General features: G+C 40.6%; 1 protein-coding gene across 2 annotated transcripts; it reads left to right on the top strand.

The window, feature by feature from the left end:
* Positions 1-46: 46 nt before the first annotated feature.
* git2b (G protein-coupled receptor kinase interacting ArfGAP 2b) lies at positions 47-22,401 on the top strand. 2 transcript variants are annotated; one of them, XM_072658431.1, is made up of 20 exons: positions 47-276; positions 2,980-3,113; positions 4,377-4,489; positions 4,816-4,921; positions 5,036-5,122; positions 5,941-6,071; positions 6,658-6,752; positions 7,235-7,280; positions 8,149-8,200; positions 8,386-8,458; positions 8,616-8,713; positions 9,513-9,624; positions 9,729-9,871; positions 11,293-11,445; positions 12,021-12,233; positions 13,165-13,254; positions 13,809-13,891; positions 14,745-14,924; positions 19,617-19,680; positions 20,626-22,401. In XM_072658431.1, the coding sequence occupies exons 1-20, from the start codon at positions 225-227 to the stop codon at positions 20,830-20,832; spliced, it is 2,232 nt and encodes a 743-aa protein (XP_072514532.1). In that variant the 5' UTR covers positions 47-224; the 3' UTR covers positions 20,833-22,401. The 2 variants fall into 2 exon arrangements, with proteins under 2 accessions (XP_072514532.1, XP_072514533.1); XM_072658432.1 differs by lacking the exon at positions 13,165-13,254 and having other exon boundaries at positions 48-276.
* Positions 22,402-23,433: the final 1,032 nt, after the last annotated feature.

Below are 23,433 nucleotides of genomic sequence, written 5' to 3'. Positions count from 1 at the left end.
TAAAGGAGGCGGGGCTTGTTCGAAAACGGGTGGGAAAGAAAATAACGCAGCTCGGTCCCCTCCCCATTCAGGAAGTTGGGGGGAAAAAGGCTCAACAAGGTCGAGATTGTTCTCAGTTAAGTCACTTCTCACATCCTCCCAGTGATTGTCAGGCTGTTTCACATGTATTCCGTCTCATGAATGTGAAAGAAAAGACCATTTCCAAGGACTTTTTACAGTAAAGGATGTCAATGAGGCCTCGCAACAGGGAGATCTGCGCTGACTGCAGCGCCCCCGGTAAGAGACCGTCTACACTAGCTTATCCGTTAGCTCCGTTAGCCTCTCTCAGATTGAAGCAGAGCAGCCAGTGTCACCTCGGCTGATATAAACACACACACACACTCTTCACTTTCTTTCTTTTTACTGAGGAGGGTTTTAACATTGCTTGCTGCTTCGTTTTATTTGCTGGCTTGCTTCCTCAGTGGCTGCTGAAGCGTGCACAGTGTTAGCTGGCTAAAGCTCTGGCTAGCTCGGTGTCTGCGGATGCCCACAAGTGGGAGCAAAAGGGAAGGTTTAATAAAAAAAATTATTTTAACGAAATATAATATTTGTTTTTATAGCTACGCTTCGTGTAACGTCCCATGTGCATTATTTTTTATCTTTTTATCGGGGTTTGCGTCTAATCACAGCTCTGTACCGAACACATTAAAGGGCCCGTGCTCCAGATCTTTGTTTATTTTATATTTCTGCTTCAGATCCACTTACAAACCGACTGTTTCCCCACCTCCCTGTGTCTCTCAGCGTTAGACAGGCTGCTGCTGCTGCACCCTGAAAGAGGGGCTTCACGTTGTTTCACATTTGACCCTGTTTTAGTAGGTACTGTGAAACCTCAGGGCACCTCAGACAGATTGTCTATCAGTTGCTCAGTTCATTCAGTACAGTGAACTGATGGGATATTCTAATATCCCTCCACACACTCCCTAAGAAGGCTGTTGCACACTGAACACACGTATGTATGTATTTGTGTTGTGTTGTGTTGTGTGTGTGTGTGTGTGTGTATATATGTATATATATATATATATATATATATATATATATATATGTTTGTCTGTCCATCTATCTGTCTGTCCATCTGTTTGTCTCTCTATTTATCTATCTGTCTGTATGTAGCTACATCTATCTGTCTGTCTGTCTGTCTTTATAACCATCTATTTGTTTGTCTGTCTGTCTGTTTATCTATCTGTAGGTATGTCTATATATTTGTCTGTATCTGTTTATCTATTACTGTCTATCCATCTGTTTGTCTGTTTGTCTGTCTCTCTGTTTGTCTGTCTGTCTGTTTATCTATCTGTATGTATGTAGCTACATCTATCTGTCTGTCTGTCTTTATAACCATCTATTTGTTTGTCTGCCTGTCTGTTTATCTATCTGTATGTATGTCTATATATTTGTCTGTATCTGTTTATCTATTACTGTCTATCCATCTGTTTGTCTGTCTGTCTGTCTCTCTGTTTGTCTGTCTGTCTGTCTCTCTCTGTTTGTCTGTCTGTCTGTTAATCTATCTGTAGGTATGTCTATATATTTGTCTGTCTATCTGTTTATCTATTACTGTCTATCCATCTGTTTGTCTGTCTGTCTGTCTGTCTCTCTGTTTGTCTGTCTGTCTGTTTATCTATCTGTATGTATGTCTATCTGTTTATCTATTACTGTCTATCCATCTGTCTGTCTGTCTCTCTGTTTGTCTGTCTGTCTGTATACATCTGTCTTTATATCCATCTATTTGTTTATCTTTCTGTCTGTCTGTTTCTGTCTGTATGTATGTCTATATATTTGTCTATCTGTTTATCTATTACTATCTGTCTATCTATGTATTTGTCTATCTGCTTGTCTCTCTGTTTGTATTTTTATCTTTCTGTCTGTCTCTCTATCTATCTGTCTATCTATCTATCTCTCTATCTATCTGTCTATCTATCTATCTATCTGTCTAAGCAAGCACAGTAAACACATTCTAAGCACAATCAATATTCAGAATAGTAGTAGACTATGATACGGTCATTTCTTCGATGTAAATGTATTGTCATTCTTAATCTGGAGACTTTTTCATCAGCTATAGGATGTAAGTTTGCCTGCTCTACAGTTTTCTAATGAGACCCGAGTTTCATCTCTAAATGAGAGAGACAAAGACGCCATTCTTCCTATTACAATCAGTGTACCATCAACCTGATTCTGAAGCTGCTATTTTAAAGTAAATATGCTGTGTAATGTTGCTTTAAGTTTGGCTGCCCTGGATTGTGCGTCATTCAAAAAGTACTCAGAGCTGAAACCCTCCTGAAAACTGCAGTATGACTGGGCAGTGCTAATCTGTGGTAGGCTGAATGGGCGAAGACATAAACAGTCAGTCAGTGAAACAGGGACTTTGGTGGGGCTCCGACTGGCTGCCACTGTGATCCAGGGATCATGGCATGTTTGCCTTCAGCAGCCGGAGTCCTGAAGAGCTCACTTGGCCAATTGCTCTCTCAGGGGTGGGTTGATGGCTATTCTCCATAGGCATCTGTTAGCTTTTGTATCTAAGCTGGGGAGGGGTGCTTTCCCCTGAACGTTTTGGGTAGAAAAAGGGGTAAAATTGATAAATTATAAAAAAATAAAAAAATCTGTGATTTTGGAATGTTTGGTAGGAATAATAATTCTAAGATATAAGATTTCTTTTTAAGGGTCAAAGTGAACTTTTTATTCATATTTACTGGAAATGACCAAGCTAATAAGGCTTTCTGAGTTTCTGTGACTTGATGCACCTTGATGGTAGAGGTAGAACGTTGCATTTAATCTGTGTATAAAATATCATGTGTGTATATGGTGAAAATGTCCTGTATTATTGTAATGCAATATTTTTCCTTCTACATCACTCCCACCTCCCCAGCTTTTATATACGATCAGAGACGGCCTGTGTTGGGAAGTCAGCAAACAAACAAACCTCTTTTATTTTTGTGCTGTGTTCCACAGAGCCTCGTTGGGCCTCAATCAACAGGGGAGTTCTAATCTGTGATGAATGCTGCAGCATCCACAGGGGCCTGGGCCGCCACAGTTCTCAAGTCCGCCATCTGACCCACACGGCGTGGCCCCCATCCCAGTTACAGGTAAAGAGCGCATGTCTTTGGCCGTAGCTCTTCTTAGGTTCAGCTTTAGTGCCTCGCTCTTCAGCTTCAGCTATGAGGAAATGAGGTATTGTACTAGAGTTCCTCAGATTAAAATAGAGTACAGACATGGGGGGTGGCTGCTGTGGGTTCTGTTTTGTCACTCTCCGTACGGTTCTTCATAATGTGGCTTGTTTAAATGTACAGGTGTTGTTTTAGAGGTTCTACTTGCTAAAACCGGGGTGGTTGTAGTTTTTGCTGAGGCTACACCGAACTGTGCTTTTGGTGTAGCACTTTTTCTGCACTGAGTAATGGAATCAATCAGATCTGGTGTTTATACTGTAAAAACTATCCGAAAAGCAGTTTACAGTTGAAGCCCCTCTGTGCACAATAGTGGGACATATTTATTGTATTATTGACATATTTATTGAAAATTTGATAGCATTTAGCAACAAGAGCATTCATGATGTTGGATGATCACCACCCCACCTCATCCTAAAAATATTGAATGAAGCACCAACCATCATTCATTCCAGAGAACACAGTTCTTCCACTGCTCCACAGCTTAATGCTGGGGAGCTTTATACACCTCTAGCCCCCCCATGGTGCCAATAGGTTCATGTCTGTCTGCTCCAGAGAGTCTGGAGCAGACAGTACCTCTCTACAGAGACTAGACAAGCTGTGTGTGTGTGCACTAATGTGCACAGCTGTGTCAACAATGGGTGCAACTTCAAGTAGCTGAATGCATTCATTAGAAGAGGTGTCCACAAATGGTTGGACAATATTGGTGGTCCAATCCAATATTTTCTACTGATATTGGTCTGATACTAATACTGATACTGAAGCCATCTAAAACCTATATGCCATCTTCACCAGGGAGGTAAGACTCCTGGTAATGATACTGCAGATGTTAGGGCTGATGATGACGATACACATCATGATGCAGGGGTTACGATTCAGTATAATGTAATATATTGCAATGCTGTAAGCAAGATGATATGGCATTTTTTTATAAAATTTTAGGAAAACTGTCATAATATAAAAAGCATCATCATATGCATTAAATTTGAGTTTTACTTTTTATGCGCAACACAAACTGAACCACTGTCTGCCACTGATCTTGCATGTAAACTATTAAAGAAAATCAACATTTTGGATAATCCATACCATCCAGTAATCTTGATTCTTCAGTATATCAATACTCTTTATATATTTTGCACCTCTGATAGATATATTATGCTAAAATCCACTGTTCTGTGTCCACAGATGGTTCAGACGTTATACAGTAATGGAGCAAATTCAATCTGGGAACATAGTCTTCTTGACCCCTCGTCCATCATGAGTGGAAAACGCAAAGCAAACCCCCAAGACAGAGTGCAGTAAGTAATTACTCCTATTGTATATAAGTGTAATAGAGCAGTGGTTCCCAGCCTCTGCCCTGGAAACCCTCCCCTGCCTTGTGCATTTTGGTGTTAACTCTGCTCCCAGCACACCTGATCCAGCCAAGCAGCCAATTAACAAGCCCTTCCTGATGTGAAGGATGGTGTGTTGGAGCAGAAAACCACTAAAACATGCAGGGCAGGGGGTCCTCCAGAAACAGGGTTGGTAACCACTGTAATGTGTAATCACTGTAATTTGTGAGATCTTACATTGATTTTTAATTCAGCCTGAATCTCTGAACTTAGAATCTCTTTGTGTTGTGTAGTCCCAACAAAACAGAGTTCATAAAGGCCAAATATCAAATGCTGGCCTTTGTTCATCGAATGCCATGCCGTGAGGATGACAGTGTGACTGCAAAGGACTTGAGTAAGGTATGGAGCGTAGCAAATAGACTGTAATCTGTCTTGACTTGAATTGGTGGTCTAAATTTTTTTGCAGATATAACATCTTTATTTGGAAAAAAAAAATTATTGTTCTGCTTTCAGCAACTACATTCAAGTGTGCGGACCGGTAATCTGGAGACATGTCTGAGGCTGCTGTCCTTGGGAGCGCAGGCTAACTTTTTCCATCCAGTAAGTTTCAGAAACATAGGATGTTGTTGTTTAGTTGTTGACCCAGATTTGCCATATATCTATATATCTATCTTTGTTCATATATCTATATATTACACACACACACACATTGTTCACACCATTTTTATTGTTGACATAATGTGAATCTGTACAATCTCTACATAGTGTCAACATTTGATGATGAATGGACCAATAGAAATGCTCCAGAATAACTTGAAAAGTAATCTTTTTACATTGACCTCCATTAAAAGTTAAGGTAGCAGAAACAAGGTTTTTGCTTGACGGCGACAATGTGTTTAAGCTATAGAACCGTAGATGCCATGGTGTTATTTGCGGAAACACACAACCTCAAGTGTTTTATAGCTTTTAAACAACAGTTAAAGAGACAAAACATAAATTAAAGAAGCCCTGAATTTCATACTGAATACGCTTGAAGACCAAGCGTCAGATCCTTCTGCCAAAAAGTAGTTCTGCTGTGCATCGGTTAGTGGAGAATTGGAGGTTCATGTGAGCTCTGCACACAGTCCAAGACAATTGCTGGTACTATTACGCTCACCTTTTGTGGTACACATAGAGCCGTAGAAGCATCAAGTTCAGCCAAAGACGTTATAAATAAGGAGACCGGCCACTGCTCACTGGAAATGTAAATAGGTGTTTTTGTAACATACACTCACAGTGATGCATTTTTTTTCTTTATTCGGAATTCTATTCAAATTACTTCTTTATTTGACTTAATGGCCTGCACCGTGTTCACCGTTCAGTCACTTCTTTTTGTTTGAGTGCTGCAACAAATGGTTTGGAACATTTCTTCTGTGTAGGAGAAAGGGAACACCCCATTACATGTAGCAGCTAAAGCTGGTCAGCTGCTTCAGGCGGAGCTCCTGACCGTGTACGGCGCAGACCCTGGTGCGCCAGACAGCAGTGGAAATACACCTATTGATTATGCAAGGTAATGCTGACTTACTTCACTAATATATGTACTGAAATTATGTGTTTACTATGTGTTGGGTTTTTTTTTTTTGGATCACCGTTAAGGAAATGTCCGAACCATCTATTGTGAAACCAGCTTGTGGTCAATCACCCCTCCAAGAAGTGCCTTTGTGTTCAGTATAATTATTGGTTGTATTTTCCATTATTTGTATGTTTTCCCATATATGTATAATAGCTAATAATATTGTGAGTGGGAGCTCTAAAAAAAAAAACAAAAAAAAAACAAGCCCACCATAATTGCGAAGAGATTGGCTAAATTTGATTAAAAGGGAGAGCAAGCAAAACCTGGATAAGTCAGTCAACTAAATGTGCCTGAAAATGGTGGAAACCACTGCTAATACCATTCACTTGAATGTGTGATCTCAGATATGAGGTTTTATCCTCTAAACAGGTGTAATTTGTGCCTCAGTTCCCTTGGTTCTTTGGTACTCCGTCCCACTACCCTCTATAAATGCATACCCTTTATTGTGAACCACTAAAGAGAGGACTTATGAACTGAATATTATTATTAATATTATAATATCATTGTCTTTCTCTCTCTTTAGACAAGCAGGGCACCAGGATCTGGCTGACAGGCTGGTGGAGATCCAGTATGAACTGACAGACAGACTAGCGTTCTACCTGTGTGGAAGAAGGCCAGGTATCGAGAAACACATGCTGTGACTTAACTGTTTTCACACAGTCTTAGCAGCTGATTTTCTTTTTATTTTCTTTTACTTATTTATTTAAATTAGATTTAGATTTAGAAATAAGATAAGATTATTTTTGGTCGGTCGAGCTGCCTGCTGGTAACTCAGGCCAATGGTCTCATTTCCTGTGTAAGATGCGGCCTCACAGTCATCACTGCTTCAGACACACTGAATCATACTGCACCATCTGAAAATCACAGTTTCACAGTGTGTTAAGGGGGTGTGGGAGGGCAAGCAGTGCGTATGATGGGTATAATGAACGGTGCAGTCCTCCACTGCTCTGGAGAGTAGAGTGAAAACATGGTGTTTCTGCTTTTGAAGGCTGGTGGGTTAAAGAGACGCATTGCTGTGTGCATTGATGAAATTAAATGTAATTAAATTGAAATATAATTAAATGGACAGAAAAGAGTGTGTGTGTGTGTGTGTGTTTCAGATCACAAGAACGGACAGCACTTTATAATTCCTCAGATAGCAGACAGGTAAGATTCAGAATGCTTTTATAACATTGTTCATATTAGGAAAAACATGTACGGGATATAACTCAGATTTGTTTTTCTTCTTGCTCACATTTAATGGATAAGAAATGTGTAAGTATAAATAGGACACTGCGTTTCTTGCATGGTTTTATGTTGTCCCAATTTTGACTTCATATTTAGGGTGATGTATAATGCATGGCTGTTGTTTGACGTATGAAAAGTAAGTTTGTGACTTTGGTTGGGGTGAAAAATGCCCTGATGTGTTTTACACACCTATTTACCACCCTGTTATTTTGCCTCATAATGAAACACGCTGATTTTCCAACCAGTTCATTTGGTTTTTGAGGAAGCAAACAAGGCTAGTGTTAGCTTTAAGCCTAGCACAGTTTCCCGTTTGCTTCAGCGGCTTTCACTTTATTGAGTACCATGCCTGAGCTTCCCATCTGTGGACACTGGCACAGAAAAAGCCGCGGCCACAAGAACTGTTTACATGACTGGCAGGGTCTGGAGGAGATAAGCTGTTCTCCGATGTCAACAAAACCACATTCTCTTGAAGTCGGTGTTGTGTTTTAATGTTTCACAAGCTTAGACTATGGCTTTTATCTAGTGGGCGGAGATTATAGGCATTTGGGGGCGAAAATGTAACGAGTCCGGACTGTTATGTAACAGTTTGGGGTTTTGAAATTGGCCTGTTTGCCAACTCTGTTTTGGTTAAGCTGGATTTTCTTTTGAAGGGGGAACAGCAGTGTTTGAGGTTCACGGTTTGTCACTTCCATGTACCGAACTCTCATTATTCAGCTATGCCAAGAAACACACAGTTTAATTCTAGGTCCCCTTTAAAGTATGCCTTTATCTTTTTGTTTTAATACAGCAGCCTGGATTTGTCAGAGCTGGCTAAAGCTGCGAAGAAGAAGCTCCAATCAGTAAGATGCATTTTTTTTGTGTGTGTATGTTTTTCTTCTGAGGTTGTTTCTCAGAAGTTCTGACACATTCTAGGCTTCAACCTGACGTTCATTCCGGTGATTATCTTTGATTGTGTTAATGAGGCTCATTGTGCCTTAGCGCTTTGTTGTTGATGTCAAACACAACAGCATGCTCTTGATTCCAGCTCAGCAATCATCAGTTTGAAGAGCTGGCCATGGATGTTTACGATGAAGTCGACCGCAGAGAGACAGATGCAGGTTTGTTTAAACCGAATCTTTCCAGTTACTGTCGTGACTAGACTGTTGTAGACGTACACTGTTAGGAAGGTCATAAACAGATCAAGCTCACGTCTTTGGACACATACTCATCTGAAATGTTGTGATGCTTGTTTCGCCATCAAATTTGTGGTTGCAGTCTGGCTCGCTACTCAAAACCACAGCACTCTGGTGACTGAAACCACTGTGGTTCCCTTCCTCCCTGTTAACCCTGAGTACTCCTCCACCAGAAACCAGGTATGTCAGCAGCATTTCCCTTACAGACTCTTTTACAGCCTCCTTCTAGGTTACTTGATGCTGCCAGTTAGGTTTATTTGTCATTTGCACAGCATGTCAGGACAGTTGCTTTGCACATGCTTTGAAATGCTTGGGGTGAGGCTTAGGTAACGCCTCTACAACAGAGTAGCACTAATACACAAAGTAAATATACTAAGTAAATATACTTTTTACTGTACATTTAAAATTATATTTTCCATAGTAGTGATATGAAATTGTTGTTGTTGTTGTTGTTGTTATTATTATTATTATTATTATTATTATTATTATTATTATTATTATAAGGATCTTAGAGTAGCTCACACTGACACTATGGGCCGAGGATGGCAAGTTCATGCTGCTATCTGCTGCCGGAACCCGAAAGAGCACAATTAGCGTTGCTCTATCTGGGTGGGTGGATGGCACTCTCTCCCCATGTTACTGCCATTGTAATGCTGACCGGCTCAGCCATCTGTTGGCTGATGTATCAAAGCTGGGGATACTTTCAGTACTTTCCTCCCAAAGGCGTTGGCTACTTGAAAAGAGGCAGTGGCTGACTTCACATATATAAATCGGAGGTAGCATGTGCCTGGCCAGTGTCAGGAGCATTGCAAGTGATTGGGTAGTCTTAGTAAGTGGGTGGGTTAATTGGCTACAAAATAAAAGCATAATAAAGTTACAGTTAAAGGATATCAGGGGATGAATCACAGATTTACGACATATGAAGAAGACACAGAACAGTTTTCAAACCCTCTCTCATTTGGGGTTATCTGTAATGCAGGGAAGACAGAAGCTGGCAAGGTTCAATGCACATGAGTTTGCTACGCTTGTTATCGATATTTTGACTGACGCAAAGCGACGTCAGCAAGGGAGTTCTCCAGACAATGTCAAAGGTAGGGAGCTCATTCCCACGCTTTATGTAGTAACTTTATTATTTTATTTATAACCTCCTCTTTGTGCCCCGTTTGACACCTTATTGATTTTTCCTCTGTCCCAGATAATGTGGAGCTGATTCTTAAAGACATTGGCAGCCGCCATGGGAGCGAGAGTCAGGAGCTGGATCAGCCTGACTATGACAGCGTCGCATCTGACGAAGATACTGAACGGGAGCCAGCCTCTGGGAAAGATGAGCGGACAAAGGTACCACCCCAGTTTTGTGGGGTTTTTTTTTCTGATAATGCCTGATGCACATAAAAAAAAGAAATACTAATTTTGATAATAATACATTACAGCGGTTTACAATTACAGTGTCAAGCTAAAGTTTGGACACGCTAAGAGATTTAAGCACTCTGATAACTTTGGGCTATGGGTTGTTTCCGAGGCAAATTTCAAAGCTTCATGAATACCTAAACATTGTACCAACCATTAGCAGCCATGGGCTTCTCCAAGCAGCTACCTAGCACAGAATCATAAAATTACTTGATTCCCATAAAGCAGGAGAAGACCATAAGTAGATAGCAAAGGATTTTAAGGTAGCCGTTCCCTCAGTTTATAATCTAATTAAAAATAGCATTTAACGGGAAGGTGGAGGTCAAGTTGAGGTCTAGAAGACCTAAAGGATTAATAGAAAGACAAGGGACTGGTCATGTTTTTGTTTTGAGACTCTTTCCTGTTTTGTTATTTTGAAAATAAATGATGGACATAAAAGTAATCTTGCTCTTTTGCATGCTATTGTAATTGTGTATCAGTATTGCATAGGTTATTTTCTAGCCTTGATAACTGCGTCATGCTACTTTGCCATATTTTCAGAAGGTTCCCTAAAATGATCTAAAACAATTGCTTTCCACACATTCTTCACTGCAGTCCACAGACTACTGAAGATGGTTGAATTTCTCCTCCATGCACCTTTCCCAACCCAGTCCCATAAGCTTTGAGCTGAACTTTTACTTCCATGCGGACGACACACAGATCTACCATAGCCTTAAATCTATTAAATCCCCACCCCACTCACCTGGAAAACTGCTTAACACTGGTTCAAAATTCTTCTCTCCTCCCTCTACTTACTCCCTGGATTACTCACTATCCCACCATCCAAGCTACATGGATATGGCGATTACGCCTTCTCTATACTGGCTCCACAACTCTAGAGCCATGTCCAACAGGCCAAATCTGTCGCCACATTCAAAACTAAACTTAAAGCCTGTCTCTTCTCTGTGGCTTAGAACTGTCCTCAACCTCAAACCAGCCTTCTACCAAGTTCTCAGTGGGGTTTAAATCTGGGGATTGTGTTGGTTGACCCACTAAATCATTGGGCGTGCATTTTTTGGCCATGTTGGCAGTTCAAGTCATTTTTTTGTGGTTCTCGAGAAATGATCGATTCCTCAGACATCCAAAGCAGGTGCTAAACACCTGTGTATGAGACAAGATCGGTTCTATTTAACTGCTAGTGTAAGATTAAGCACCACTCTGAGTGGGCTTTCATAGAGGTCATCGTGTCAGGATTGTCCTTCAGTACTGTTTACACAAAAGCATGTTACATTTCTCAGGTTGTGGTGGCTGTGTATGACCTCAACAGACAACCCCCCCCCCTCTCTCTTTTTCATCATCTCTCACCCTCCCAGAGCTCAGAGTCGTCCGACCTGTCCGACGGACCAATTACGGTGCAGGAGTTCATGGAGGTGAAGAGTGCACTGAATGCATCAGAAGCCAAGATCCAGCAGCTGCTGAAGGTCAACTGCCATCTGAGTGAAGAGCTGAGGATCATGCAGAGCAAGGTGGTGACCTCACGCATATACCATTCTCCAGCCATACTCTAGCTATCATCTTTACTCTGTTCAAGCGCTATCATGCAGGATACATGGCATACCGCTCACTGGAACCTGTGCCACAGTGGTTATCTGATCTGCATTGTGGAGCAGCTACTCTCTGACACAGATCCTGTTCCCATAGCTGCTCAGGTGCTTCTGTCAGGACCTGTTTCTGATGAGGCTCCAGATAGTGTATCTTGATGCAAGCTCTCGTTACCAGGCCATTCTGTTGCCTCTCGGATGTTTACTGTGAGCTCGAAACAATGTTTTAGATTAAGATAATCCAGAACATTGCAAAGCAAGACATGAACTTTTTAGGAAAGAATTTGTCAGGTCTTCTAAGCAGTAGAATGGGTGTCCACTAATTTATTTTAAATGTTTTATAGTCAATGATAAACCAGAGTAAGGACCACTTAAAGCACCCTCTCTCTAATGAGTAAGATGATCTTTAAACCACAATGCTTTTAGTAAATTGTGGATAGGTCTACTTGACATGTGTAAAACCATGCACTTGTATGTGTGTTTGCTTGCTTTGTCTCCAGCTTAATTCCCTGCAAAATGAGAACTCCAGTCTGAAATGGCAGGGGGCCAACAGCCTGGGTCACCCACAAGACCCCCAGCGCCGAGTGGCCCCCCGTGGAGGCCGGGCCATGTCTATGTATGAAACCGGCTCTGGCTTGAAGCATTACCATCCCAGAGGAGACGGTTCGCACCCTGACCCAGGCGGTCTCACCCTTCAGCCACTTCCCCCCAACGTGAGTGTGGCCCTGTAGAGAACATGCTTGATTTATGGGATTCTCCCTGGGCATTGGATGTGTTTTCAGTCTGTAAGCTGCACTATATATATACACAGTGCAGCTTAGAGTATTTACTGTATATATACAGTATTTCATTATGCATTTGCGGTTTGGTTAATCATCGGTCATCATCATATCCCTGCTGTTGTGTGGAGTTAATTGTTTAAAGGAAAAGCCTGGCAAAATACGGTTAGATGGAGAGCCTAAATAGGAAAGTGATGTAAAAGTATAGTAATTTTACTTTTATCTATAGAGCAAAATTATTTTACATTACATTTCTTTGTCGGACAAAGTATGCAGTCGCATGCTTTCAGTAACTGGTGTCACCTCCTTGAGCACAATTATTTGAAGGAGGTTTGGCTCATTACACCTTATAAAACTACCATAACTGTCATTCCATAACATTTCTATTGAGTCAAGATATTTTGTCATTTTTTAAAGTGGCTATTCCAACATCCTGGATTCAACTAATGAGAAACATCTCAAAATATTGTGAAATCATCTCAAAATATTGTGAAGTCATCCCAAAGTATTGAACAAATTTCTCAAAATATTGCAATAAATAGCAACATATGCAAAAAAGCCTACCAGCATCACAGAGTTATAGTAATTTTGTAAGGTGTAAGAAGATCTGGTCTCATTTTAGGTCAAAATTATTCAGGAATACTAGGGAGAACTCCTGTTTGGTTTTTTCAGCATTTGCATTTAGGCATTTACCAACCTAACTTGGGTGCTAATAGCTTCCATTATTTGTTAGCTACGTTACATCAAGACACATCTTGAATAATTTACTACATTTGGTTTAAAGGGAAAACATCTGTTTTTGCCAAGCTGTTCCTTTAAGATTCTCCCTGCCTTTTTACATAAACTGGATTTGAACCCTTTCTAGATTGGGAAGGGTCCTTCCGTGGCCGCCGCCTCCTCCCTCCCCACCTTCCCCTCCTCCCTGTCCTGGTCGTGGGATGAGCGAACCCAAAGGGTGAAGTACTCGCTCAGTGAACAGGCCGTCCTCCTCACGGAGGGCTCCTCTACAGCCTGGCTTCCCCTCTCCCTCTACCCTAGCCAACCTCCTCTCACTGCTTCACCACTCCCATTCCCCCTGCCCTTGCAAATCTGCATGCACCCCACCACCATTTCAGTTCATAACAGTCTTGTAATAGGAGATACAGGGCTCCTTCTTTGTCTTACTACTAATCTCACTCAAGTGCTGCATTTATGACCACAGCGTTGTGACCCAAGCTGTTCTCACCATTACGGCTTGGCTTGATGTCTACCGTCAGCATTAGCTCGTGCACGTGTTTCCAGTATGGCTCGTATTTTCCTAGGGTTAATTTTTATACCCATCTGTCTGTTTCACACCTAAAGCATGAGGAATGCCCCTCTGCTGCAGCCTGGGCTGCTCTTAACACAGCCGTGTCTCTCTTGAGCAAGCCCTGTTAAATTTCTCTGTAATAGGATAGTCTCTGTGATGGAAGCAGGCCTAGGATAGGGTTTAGGAGTAGAGCTCTCACCACTCCTTCTTTCTCACTGCAGGGCTCAAGGGTGGAGGGCCAAAGCGGCGTGTCTGAAAGCGACTATGATAACACACCCAACCACGCAGAACTGGATGACTCTGGGTATGGCTTTTTTTTTAGTTCTGCTTTAAAACCGAAAGCCCTGTTTACTTGGGAAGGTACTTAAGTTCTGTAGTAATCAAGGTCACTGCCCCAAACACACCTGATCCTGCTCATGGAGGGCTTGGGTGCAGGGAATAGTTGACGTTATGACTACCGGTTGAGCCTGAAACTCTTAGTAATAGCAGTCCTGTTTGAACTGGTAATCTGCTAATAGACACAGTAATGCACTGTATTACTATTAAGTGAGGCACCTGTGTTGTAACATGAGCATAGAGGTTATCTCCAGAAATTTGCATGCTTTTCTCAGATATTTTATTCCATTTATTAGAGAACCTCCTCTGGAAAGTTGAATCCAGCTCAAATAGTGCCTAAAACTTAGTGCCTCTACTATAGAGTTATGGTCTAATACAAGGGTGCCTAATACTGGTCTTGAAGATCTACCACCCCGGAGAGTTCAGATTGAACGCTCCAATATTCAGATGTCCCTGAAGGCCTTTGTTACCTGAATCGGGGAATGTTAGATTAGGCTTAGAGCCAAGATGGTGGTCTGGTCTGGTCTGGTCTACAACACTTTAATGACAGGAACAGGTCTTAGATGAGCACTGCTCTGAGAAACCAGAATATTATGAGCCCTCATTCAGCTCATTACAATCTATGAGCATTTGAATGTCAGATGTTTTGGAATCACTTTGGTAGTCTGTGGAGTATTACATCTCCAGGAACAAAGTTGAGTTCGCACAATTGATTATTTCCTAGGCAGAAAGCACTGGCCCTGAAGTATCTGCGATGTGCAACGGTGGTCGTCCTTGGCATCTAATGTGCTGTTGTTCTCCTGCCTTGCCTTATGTACCAGGCCAGGGCACAGGACTGCAGGCTGGTCAGGAGAGGGGGTTATCCCCGAGTTGGGTGACCCTGACGAGTGTGAGGCTGATCCAACACTGCCCTCCACCGAGGACGTCATCAGCAAGACGGAGCAAATCACCAAGAACATCCAGGAACTGCTGAGGGCCGCGCAAGAAAACAAACATGAGAGGTGAGGGCACACCCAGATCAAAACCTATTCAAATATGAAAAATTGGATGAAGCTTTATCACCCCAGAGAACACAGTTACACTGCTCCACAGCCAATTCTGGAGAGGCTTTTTACCCCTCTAGGCAACACTTGGCTTAGGCTCATGTGTGGGTGTTTCAGAGCGTCCCATTCAATTGGCAGTGCTTAAGAGATTATACAGACTGTGTTTGTACAGTTAAACACCTGTGTCAGCAATGGGTGCACCTTAAGCCCTTGAATCCCAGCATTATTTTAGTGTCTACAAATTATGCAATAAGTTTTCACTGTTAAATACACACTAATTATTTAATAAGGACCCCTTTCAGTATGCACTAATTATTCAGTATGTTTTCATTTTTCAATATCTACTATTATTTATTAACTACTAAATATTCAGTATCTACTAGTTAGTTAATAAGGACAAATTAGTCAGTACACACTAATTATTCAGTATGTGTAATCATTCAATAGCTACTAATTATTTAATAAATACCAAATATTCAGTATCAAAAAAAAAATTAATAACTGTTAAATATTCAATATCTACTAGTTATTCAATAAGTACTAATTATTCAGTACCTACTAATTGTTTGGTATGTACTTATAACTTGGTATTTAATCATTTTAGTTACCCAGTGTATACTAACTATTTCCTGTATACAAATTCTTCAGTACACACTAAATATTCAGACATCTACTCTGACACTAAGATGTGACTTGTAACTTATGTAACTTGTCAATTGATGTATGCGCCCACAAACAGGCCTTTAGGGTTAAAATGGTTTAAGCAGCTGAAGGGGTTCGTACAAACCCTGGACTTCCTTTAACTGAACTCCATTTCACATTAGACTGGCACCATTTTGTAGAGTCTCCATTATTTATAGAGGAAGAAAAGGGGAAATGAAATCATACGGTTACACACAGACAGAAATTCTCTCGAATTACTTGTCCTCTTGTCCTCCTTTGTTTTCACTTCCTCTCCACTGGTGTGTTCCTGTGTGTGTGTGTGTGTGTGTGTGTTTGTTTTTGTGCATTTTCAGGACAAACCTTATGCACATCTAAGTGTAGACTACAGTGTCAGGACCAGCAGAATGAGCTTGGTTTTGTGCTGTGTTGGTTTAAGTTTTACAAATCTGAAAGGGGATTTTTTTTACTGTAAGTAAGTAAGTATTTTTACAAATAAATGTATTTAAAGAGGAACTGCCCCACTTTTTTAAACTTTTAAACAAAGTCATTTCGAGTGATTTTTCTAAAATGCTTTGTTCCAGATAAGAAGGTCAGAATTGTTCAGAGTGGTGGCGATGGTGACCAGATTCTTCTCATTATTACTTGAAATTATGCCTGCTAAATACACCGCCTGATATCTTGGGTGTTGTTTCACCTAAACCTGAACTTCATTCATTGATATAGCACACTGTATGAACAGCCCCTTCTGATCTCTGCTTTATGATTATCTTGGAAGCATGTCAGGAGTATAGGTTGGTGTGTGGCCATTTAGTGATTGCAAAACAAGTGAGGGGATCTTCAAATCGGTCCTAAATTTGACAGATAACCAGCATACAATTTCCTAACTGGAGTGATTGAAACTGCAAACAAAAGGGGACAGTTACAGTAATCAAGCCTAGAGTGGATAAAGCATGTGTTAAGCTTTCCAAGTCATTATGGGATAGAAAAGGCTAAACCTTGACAATATTTCATAGATGTAACTTATAAGAAACTATAGTAATTTTAAGAAACATTTGTCCTAAAACATTTGATTTACCACTATTTTAACATCATCATTACATATATAATAAACTCCGGAGTAGGTTTACTGATCATTTTGGATGGTACAGAAAATGGCTATATTACCACCCCTGGTTCCTATCAGCATCACTGTATAGAAATCGGTCAGTCAGTTTCTCTACCACCCTGAACAGACCTGAAGAACTGTTGTTTACATCTCTGCTATTGAATTATGCAGACCCTAAGACCCTAGGTCCCGACATTGTATAAAAACAAACCTGCACACGTGTGTGTGTGTGTGTGTGTGTGTGTGTGTGTGTGTGTGTGTGTGTGTGTGTGTGTGTGTGTATATATGTGAGACTCCTTTAAGGCAGCACCCTCCTTGGTCTGGGCTGTTCAGTAGCCTTCTGCCCTGTGCTGAAAGACCTCTGCCTCCTGGTACTCTGTACTCAGTCTCTGTATCGGGATAGTGACTCCTTTGTCCAAGTGCTGAGTGGTGGGAGTGTGTCGAACACAGCTGGCATTCACAGCAGCACCCCCCATGAGCACCACCCTTTGATAAGCAGCATTGTGGAGCGTAGACCGTCCCCTGCATGTCTTGACAAATTACACACATTTTCATTCACAGAAACCTTTTTTCTTTAAGAAAGATGAATCATAATCACTGATCACATTGTGTGTATTTGTCATCAGACTGTAACATACAGTTCTCATTGAAGGAGGTGGGGTTATAAAATGATGCATGCAGGGTTAACAGTATACATACACCCACTTAGATTAGTTCTACGATGGTGGTAAAAGTTCCATGTCTTTTAACTGGCCAGGTCCAGAGCCTCTTGACTTCCTGTTAGTGATCATGATTGACTACAGCTGGTAGCTTCTCTGGTGGTCAGATGAGACAAAGATTGAGTTTGTCTTACCTTTACATCTCCAAACATACCTCTGGTCAATGTGGCCAATCAACCCCAAGAACTCTGTACCAGCTGCCAAGCATGGTGGTGGTAGCAGCATTATGCTCTGATGGTGTTTTCCTGATAATGGAACATTGGCCAAAGTACCCTTAGATATAATTCTTGGTGTCCTAGATAAAACCTCAAGTACAAAAGGACAGCACTGCAACCTTCTACCAAGAGCTATGGCGACCAGTAATATTAAAACAAGCATCAAATAAAGCATAATGACAATTTGGCGGGAGCTTGTGAAACCAGAGCTGCTGTGCATATCTTAATAAAAAAACAAGCATGCCTTTTTTTTGTCCACTGAAAGCTAAATCATAATCACTGATTGTCTTCTTTCATAAAAGACTGATCATATCAGTCTTTTTTATGCAAACAACTGTGGTATATAGAGTTTCCATTGTATTGCATTGTATTGTATTGCTTATTTGACTGCTGTATATTCCGCCGTTCAGCCTAAGCTTTTGACACCGCTTTGCTAAAAGCTTCCCGCTCGTGTAGTTCTGCATCTGTGTGTGCTTTTCTTTGTGTGCTCATATCTTGTTTGCATCTGTTAATCGTTTGCTTTTGCCTTTTCTCCATTGTCATGCCACACCCATGAACATTAAGCTCGGCTGGGGAGTTGTAATTCACCAGGTACAAAAAGCCTGTAGTGAAGTAGTTTGCCTTAAGCTGGGATTTCTTTTGGAGCAGGTTGTGTCAGACAGTCACTGTTTCATGGGGAACTGATTCTGAAGAAAAGCAGTTTGGTGGCTAATCACAAGAACAGGGTGAAAAGGGAAAAGCCGTCGACAGTACAGTCAGAGAGTGGTGGGATATAATGAGCGTTTATTTCGGTATTAATGCTGGATACTTTCTTATGTGCTTGGTTCTGTGATTTTGACTTTAATCACATTTCTGAAGGATTGACTTTGAATGTCATGGTTGGGGGTGGGTGGATAATGCATAATATTGCTGTCCTTTTTTTACAGTACACCATGTGGCATTTGGTGGACGTTGGAATTAACAAATTAGGCTGGCTGTGGCACATTTAATAAATTAATAAATAAATAAATAGAATTACTTTCCATTAACCGGGACTAATTCTGCTCTCTTTTTAATGCAAAATGTAGTTGGTCAGGTCCTACAAATATCCACGGTATCCATAAGCCACCCAGAAAAGCATATTGAGATTGAATGTGATGTAAGATTGCAGCACATTTTAGATTATTCCTTTTGGCTTTTTATACACCCATCAGCCATAAAATTAGCATCACTGACAGCTGAAGTGAATAGCGTTGATCATAATCATCTACAGTGGCATCTGTTCAGGGGTTGAAGTATTTGGCAGCAAGTGAACAAGACAAATTCTGACGGCTAGACGACTAAGTCAGAGCATCTCCAAAACAGCAGGCAGGTCGTTTTGATCTATTATGTTATGCAGTAACCAGTGAACTAGGGACAGGGTCATGGGCACCTAAGGCTCATTGATTTGCTCCATGGAGGCCCCACCTCACAACCTATTGGACTTAAAGGATCTGCTGCTAACTTAGTCTGGTGCCAGATACTATGGGAATACCTTCAGAGGTCTTGCAGAGTCCATGCCTCGTGTTTTAAGCATATTGGCAAGATGTTATTCAGGATTACATAATTTGCTCATTTGAATAAATGAATAATATTAAAAACATTAATTCCAAAACTTTTAAATAGTAGCATATGTTCGAATCATACCCTGGTTTTTGTTTATTTTAACAGTATGCAAATTTCCAAGTACAACAAAAAAATCTGAACTGTAAAATTATTTAGAGAATAAACAGTAGCAGGTAGATGGCGCATGGCTGCGTTTGTGCTTTGTGAACCTGTTGCTTTCAGACATCACATTTTATGCTCAAGAATGCTGTTTTTCTTGCATCATGTGTTCTTGAGCCTTGTGTAGCTGCTGACTTTTTGGTTTGACAGCTGGGTGACTTTTATTGTCTGTTTTTTTTTGTTTTTGTTGTTGTTGTTCCGCCAGCTTTGTTCCATGTTCAGAAAGAATTCACCAAGCTGTGACTGAAATGGCTACCCTCTTTCCAAAGGTAAGGCTGCATCTACCAACAAATGTGTTCCATTTTTGATCTCTCCTCTTATTAATATAATAATATGTGCTGACAAATATTACAATGCTCACTTATATTGCCATATAAAAAGCATTAATGCATAATATAATACATGTACATACGTTCATACATGCATATAGTTATCAGTAGTGTACAAGTACATGGTCGAAATTATATAAATAGGGTTGGAACACATACCCACTTGGATTATTAATTCAGTGGTGCTGAAAGTTTCAAAATGTATTTTAACAAGACCAAGGCCTCTTATCTTCCTGTAATGTACTTTGTACCTCTCCAACCTTACCTTTGGTCATCTTGGCCAATCAACTCCAAGAACACTGTGCTAGCTGTTAAGCATGGTGGTGGTAGCCTCTTGCTCTGGTGGTGTTTTGGTGCTACATTGCACATAGTACTCCCGTATATTTTTTTTGACTTGGTGGTAGAACCTTTGGTGTTCTGAATAGCACCTTAAATGTTGATAAACATCATGGTATGCTTTATTATATTGAATACTGGCACATTATTCACATTATGGCACATCTATTTGTTCATCATCAAGGCACTACATCAGCAAGGGAAGTCTTAGTAATATCAGTTTGTAGTATAAATACTATAGACGACTTAGTATGAAACCTACACTGTTATATATCCTTGAGAAATCTCTTCATCTTAAGGTGCTTGGAGGTACCTGGAGGTTTTTAGAAGGAAAAAAAAAGTTCCTTGAAGGTTCCTCGAAGCAGCTTAAAATGTTCCTCCACGGTTTTAAACTGAAGAACCTCCAAACATTCCTCAAGGATCTTATACTTTTAACAGTGTACTTGTTAGTTATGAGTGTGTGGAATTTAAGTGTAATAATAAATAAAAAACAGATGATTCCGTATTGCTGTGATAAGTTGTGATGGATTTCTTCATTCTCTTTTTCAGAGGCCAAGTTCAGAGTTGGTGCGTGGGTCACTGCGCCTTCTGACCTCCAGTGCTAGCCGGCTGCAGGGCGAGTGCCACCGGGCCACGCCAGCTGACTCCTGCCACGCCGACGCCCAGCTGGTCACCCAGCAACTCATCCAGTGCGCCTACGACATCGCCAAGGCCGCCAAACAGCTCGTCACAGTCACTACCAAAGAGAGCAACTGACCTGCCTGAGGCCTGCTCTTCATTTCACTCCTGTGGTTCCCAACTCCGGTCTTGCAGTACAACTGGCCTGCGTATTTTAGCAGTTTCCCTGCTATGATCCTCCTCGGCTAATTTACAAGCCTTTCCTGAGTTGGAAAAGGTGTCAGAGCAGGAAAAACACTGAAATGTCCAGAGGAGAAGTCATTGAGGACATCACCCTTAAAAAAATAATACATTAATTAATTAAGGTGCTACAAAAGGTTCTTTGAGCGATGCCATAGAAGTGCCATTTGAATTTGGGATGTGTGACTGTGAAGAACTGTTAAAAGGCTTAAAGAACCTTCTCTTGATGATACAGGTTCTTCACACTCACATCTCTACTACAAGAATGATTCTTTATAGAACCAAAAGGGCATCTTCAGTGGCTTCCCTCAAGAATTTTTTTGTAGCGCCTTCATTTTTAGGAGTGAAGGATTAGGAACCACTGTCCTACTCATTTCTAATAGGCTTCGGCTATCGTTACAATTTTTACGGTATCAGTATTAAGTATTTTAAGTATTTTATGTAATTGTTTTTTTATTTAAAAGGACTTTTACAGTCTGTTTTTTATTTTGTTAACCAAATTTGAACTCATAACCTTCAATGTATAACCTAATGTTACAAGGGTTTGACACACAATGGCAAGTTCCCAGGCTGTAGGTTTTCACTGTCGACCAACATTTAGCTCTGTCTGTACTGCCATTATTGTCGGTTTGCAGTGGTGCAGCTGCCATGTGACAACGCAGTCTCTTGTTGTAATAAAACTCGGCCGCGCTATGTTCAGCCAGCACCTAGTCCTCTGGGCCTTTCTGCATGAAACACCACTTTATCCCTCGTCCTGTAACTTTTAACAGATGTGTAGAGCGTCTTTTCATGTATGCTTTAGTCTATAAGCTATTATACCTCACATTTTTCTATATATATGTATACTAAATATATACTATATACTCTATATACTGCTCTAACCTCCTGTTCCCATGTTCAAGAGACCCAGTACACAATCTTTGATTTGGACACACATTTTGGTTTAAAGCAAACATAAAACCACATTTTCTTTGCTTTTTAATTATTTTTTTTTTCTTACACATCTTCCTTCAAGTACTGACTTTGTGTTGATAACGGTGGACAGAAGCATCACACACTATTGTCTCCCCCACCTCTCCCTTTGTGTTTTTTGTAACTGTGTTTTGTGCAATTGTGAATAGAGATTCATCCAAAGGATGTGTTTAATCGTCTAATGTCTCTAACATCCACCAGCAGTTGCGCTTGTGATTTTTATATGTGGTGCTATTAGTTTGTCCTCGTATTCTTCAGTACCTTGTATAAAAAAAAATATATATATATATATATAAATGCTGCTAGCTGTCTACTACATTATGCAACTAATAAGGTGGTGTTGGCTAAATCCCATCCCTTTACTGTTACACCTAGATATCTGTTCCAAGGCGCAGCAATTGGGCCACGTGGGCCTCGTACAGGAATAAGAGAAACCGCGGTTTCGCCTCTGTGAAAACCTTTCCATTTGAATATAATAAACCAGAATTTATAACACGCGTGCCATGCACAAGTTATGACGCAGTTATTTCAATGTGTGCTTGAGTGAATGCATTTCAATGTGTGCTTGCTGTTTTCTCTTATAAAATTGCCACTTAATAATTGCCTTTTTCTAGGTTCAGGTTTCTATCTTTTAATGCTTAATTTCACCAGTATATATAATATACACATCAACACTGACTGTAACTGAGAGACTAGCCTCTCTATCATTGCTACTCTAACTGCTAACTCCACTATGTAACTGGTGAAGCGAGCAGCACAATGCTCGAGAGAACGGTAATGCTGCGTAACCCAAATCATATTTGTGTAAAATCCTATAACAATGCTCTACCTCCTCAGTCCACATGCTTCTTTCACTTTCAGTGCCAGTTCTGTACCTCTCAGCTTGTCCAGAAATGCATGTGTAAAGTGTGTCCTTTAGGGGTGTCTCAAAGCGTGAATTACACTTGGTATTGTAGTAGTATGTTAGCGATAAGCTAATGGCAGTGCGTTCTAGCCTGATCCAGATTAAAAATCTGTTACTTTTCATGTATGATTTAAAGCTTGTATTGTTTACCTTACCTTGTATGTAAGTAAGTAGTTTTCTGCATGAGTCCTGGCACAGGGCTGTTGCTGCTGTTTTTCTATAACTGCCTATACTGTTCCTACTAACCTCCCTGCAATGATGGTGCTGGGGATGAGGTGGGGTGGTGATCCTCTTAAAATCAAAAACTCAAAAATATTAAATTTTGAATAAAATTATTTTTTTAATTAATTTTTTATTGAGTTTTATATAAAATAACGTTAATATGACGTTTTAATTTTCGAAACTATTCATGTAAATAAATAATAATCAACACTAATCAATACGAAAGCTCTCCGTCCTCGACTAAACACGCCCCTCTCATTTGTATAAGTCGCGTCTATTGGATATCTTTAAACGCGCACCCCTAACTCGTCCCTCCCATTGGCTCAATAAATAAACACTTGTTGAATATTCCACTCGGGGCTCCGCCCACCTTCTCTCGCTCCTCTCCGGGCAACAGTGCC

This window comes from Salminus brasiliensis, chromosome 16 (genome assembly GCF_030463535.1).
Source record: "Salminus brasiliensis chromosome 16, fSalBra1.hap2, whole genome shotgun sequence".
In the NCBI taxonomy this organism is placed as follows: Eukaryota; Metazoa; Chordata; class Actinopteri; order Characiformes; family Bryconidae; genus Salminus; species Salminus brasiliensis.
This window is presented reverse-complemented; position numbering and strand designations above follow the sequence as displayed.

Bases quoted from the DNA above. Each gene is read 5' to 3' on its own strand.
- git2b (XM_072658431.1), top strand. From the start codon at position 225: ATGTCAATGAGGCCTCGCAACAGGGAGATCTGCGCTGACTGCAGCGCC. The intron at 6,753-7,234 runs GTATCGAGAAAC...TGTGTGTTTCAG, and splicing joins CCTGTGTGGAAGAAGGCCAG to ATCACAAGAACGGACAGCAC. The intron at 9,625-9,728 runs GTAGGGAGCTCA...CCTCTGTCCCAG, and splicing joins TTCTCCAGACAATGTCAAAG to ATAATGTGGAGCTGATTCTT.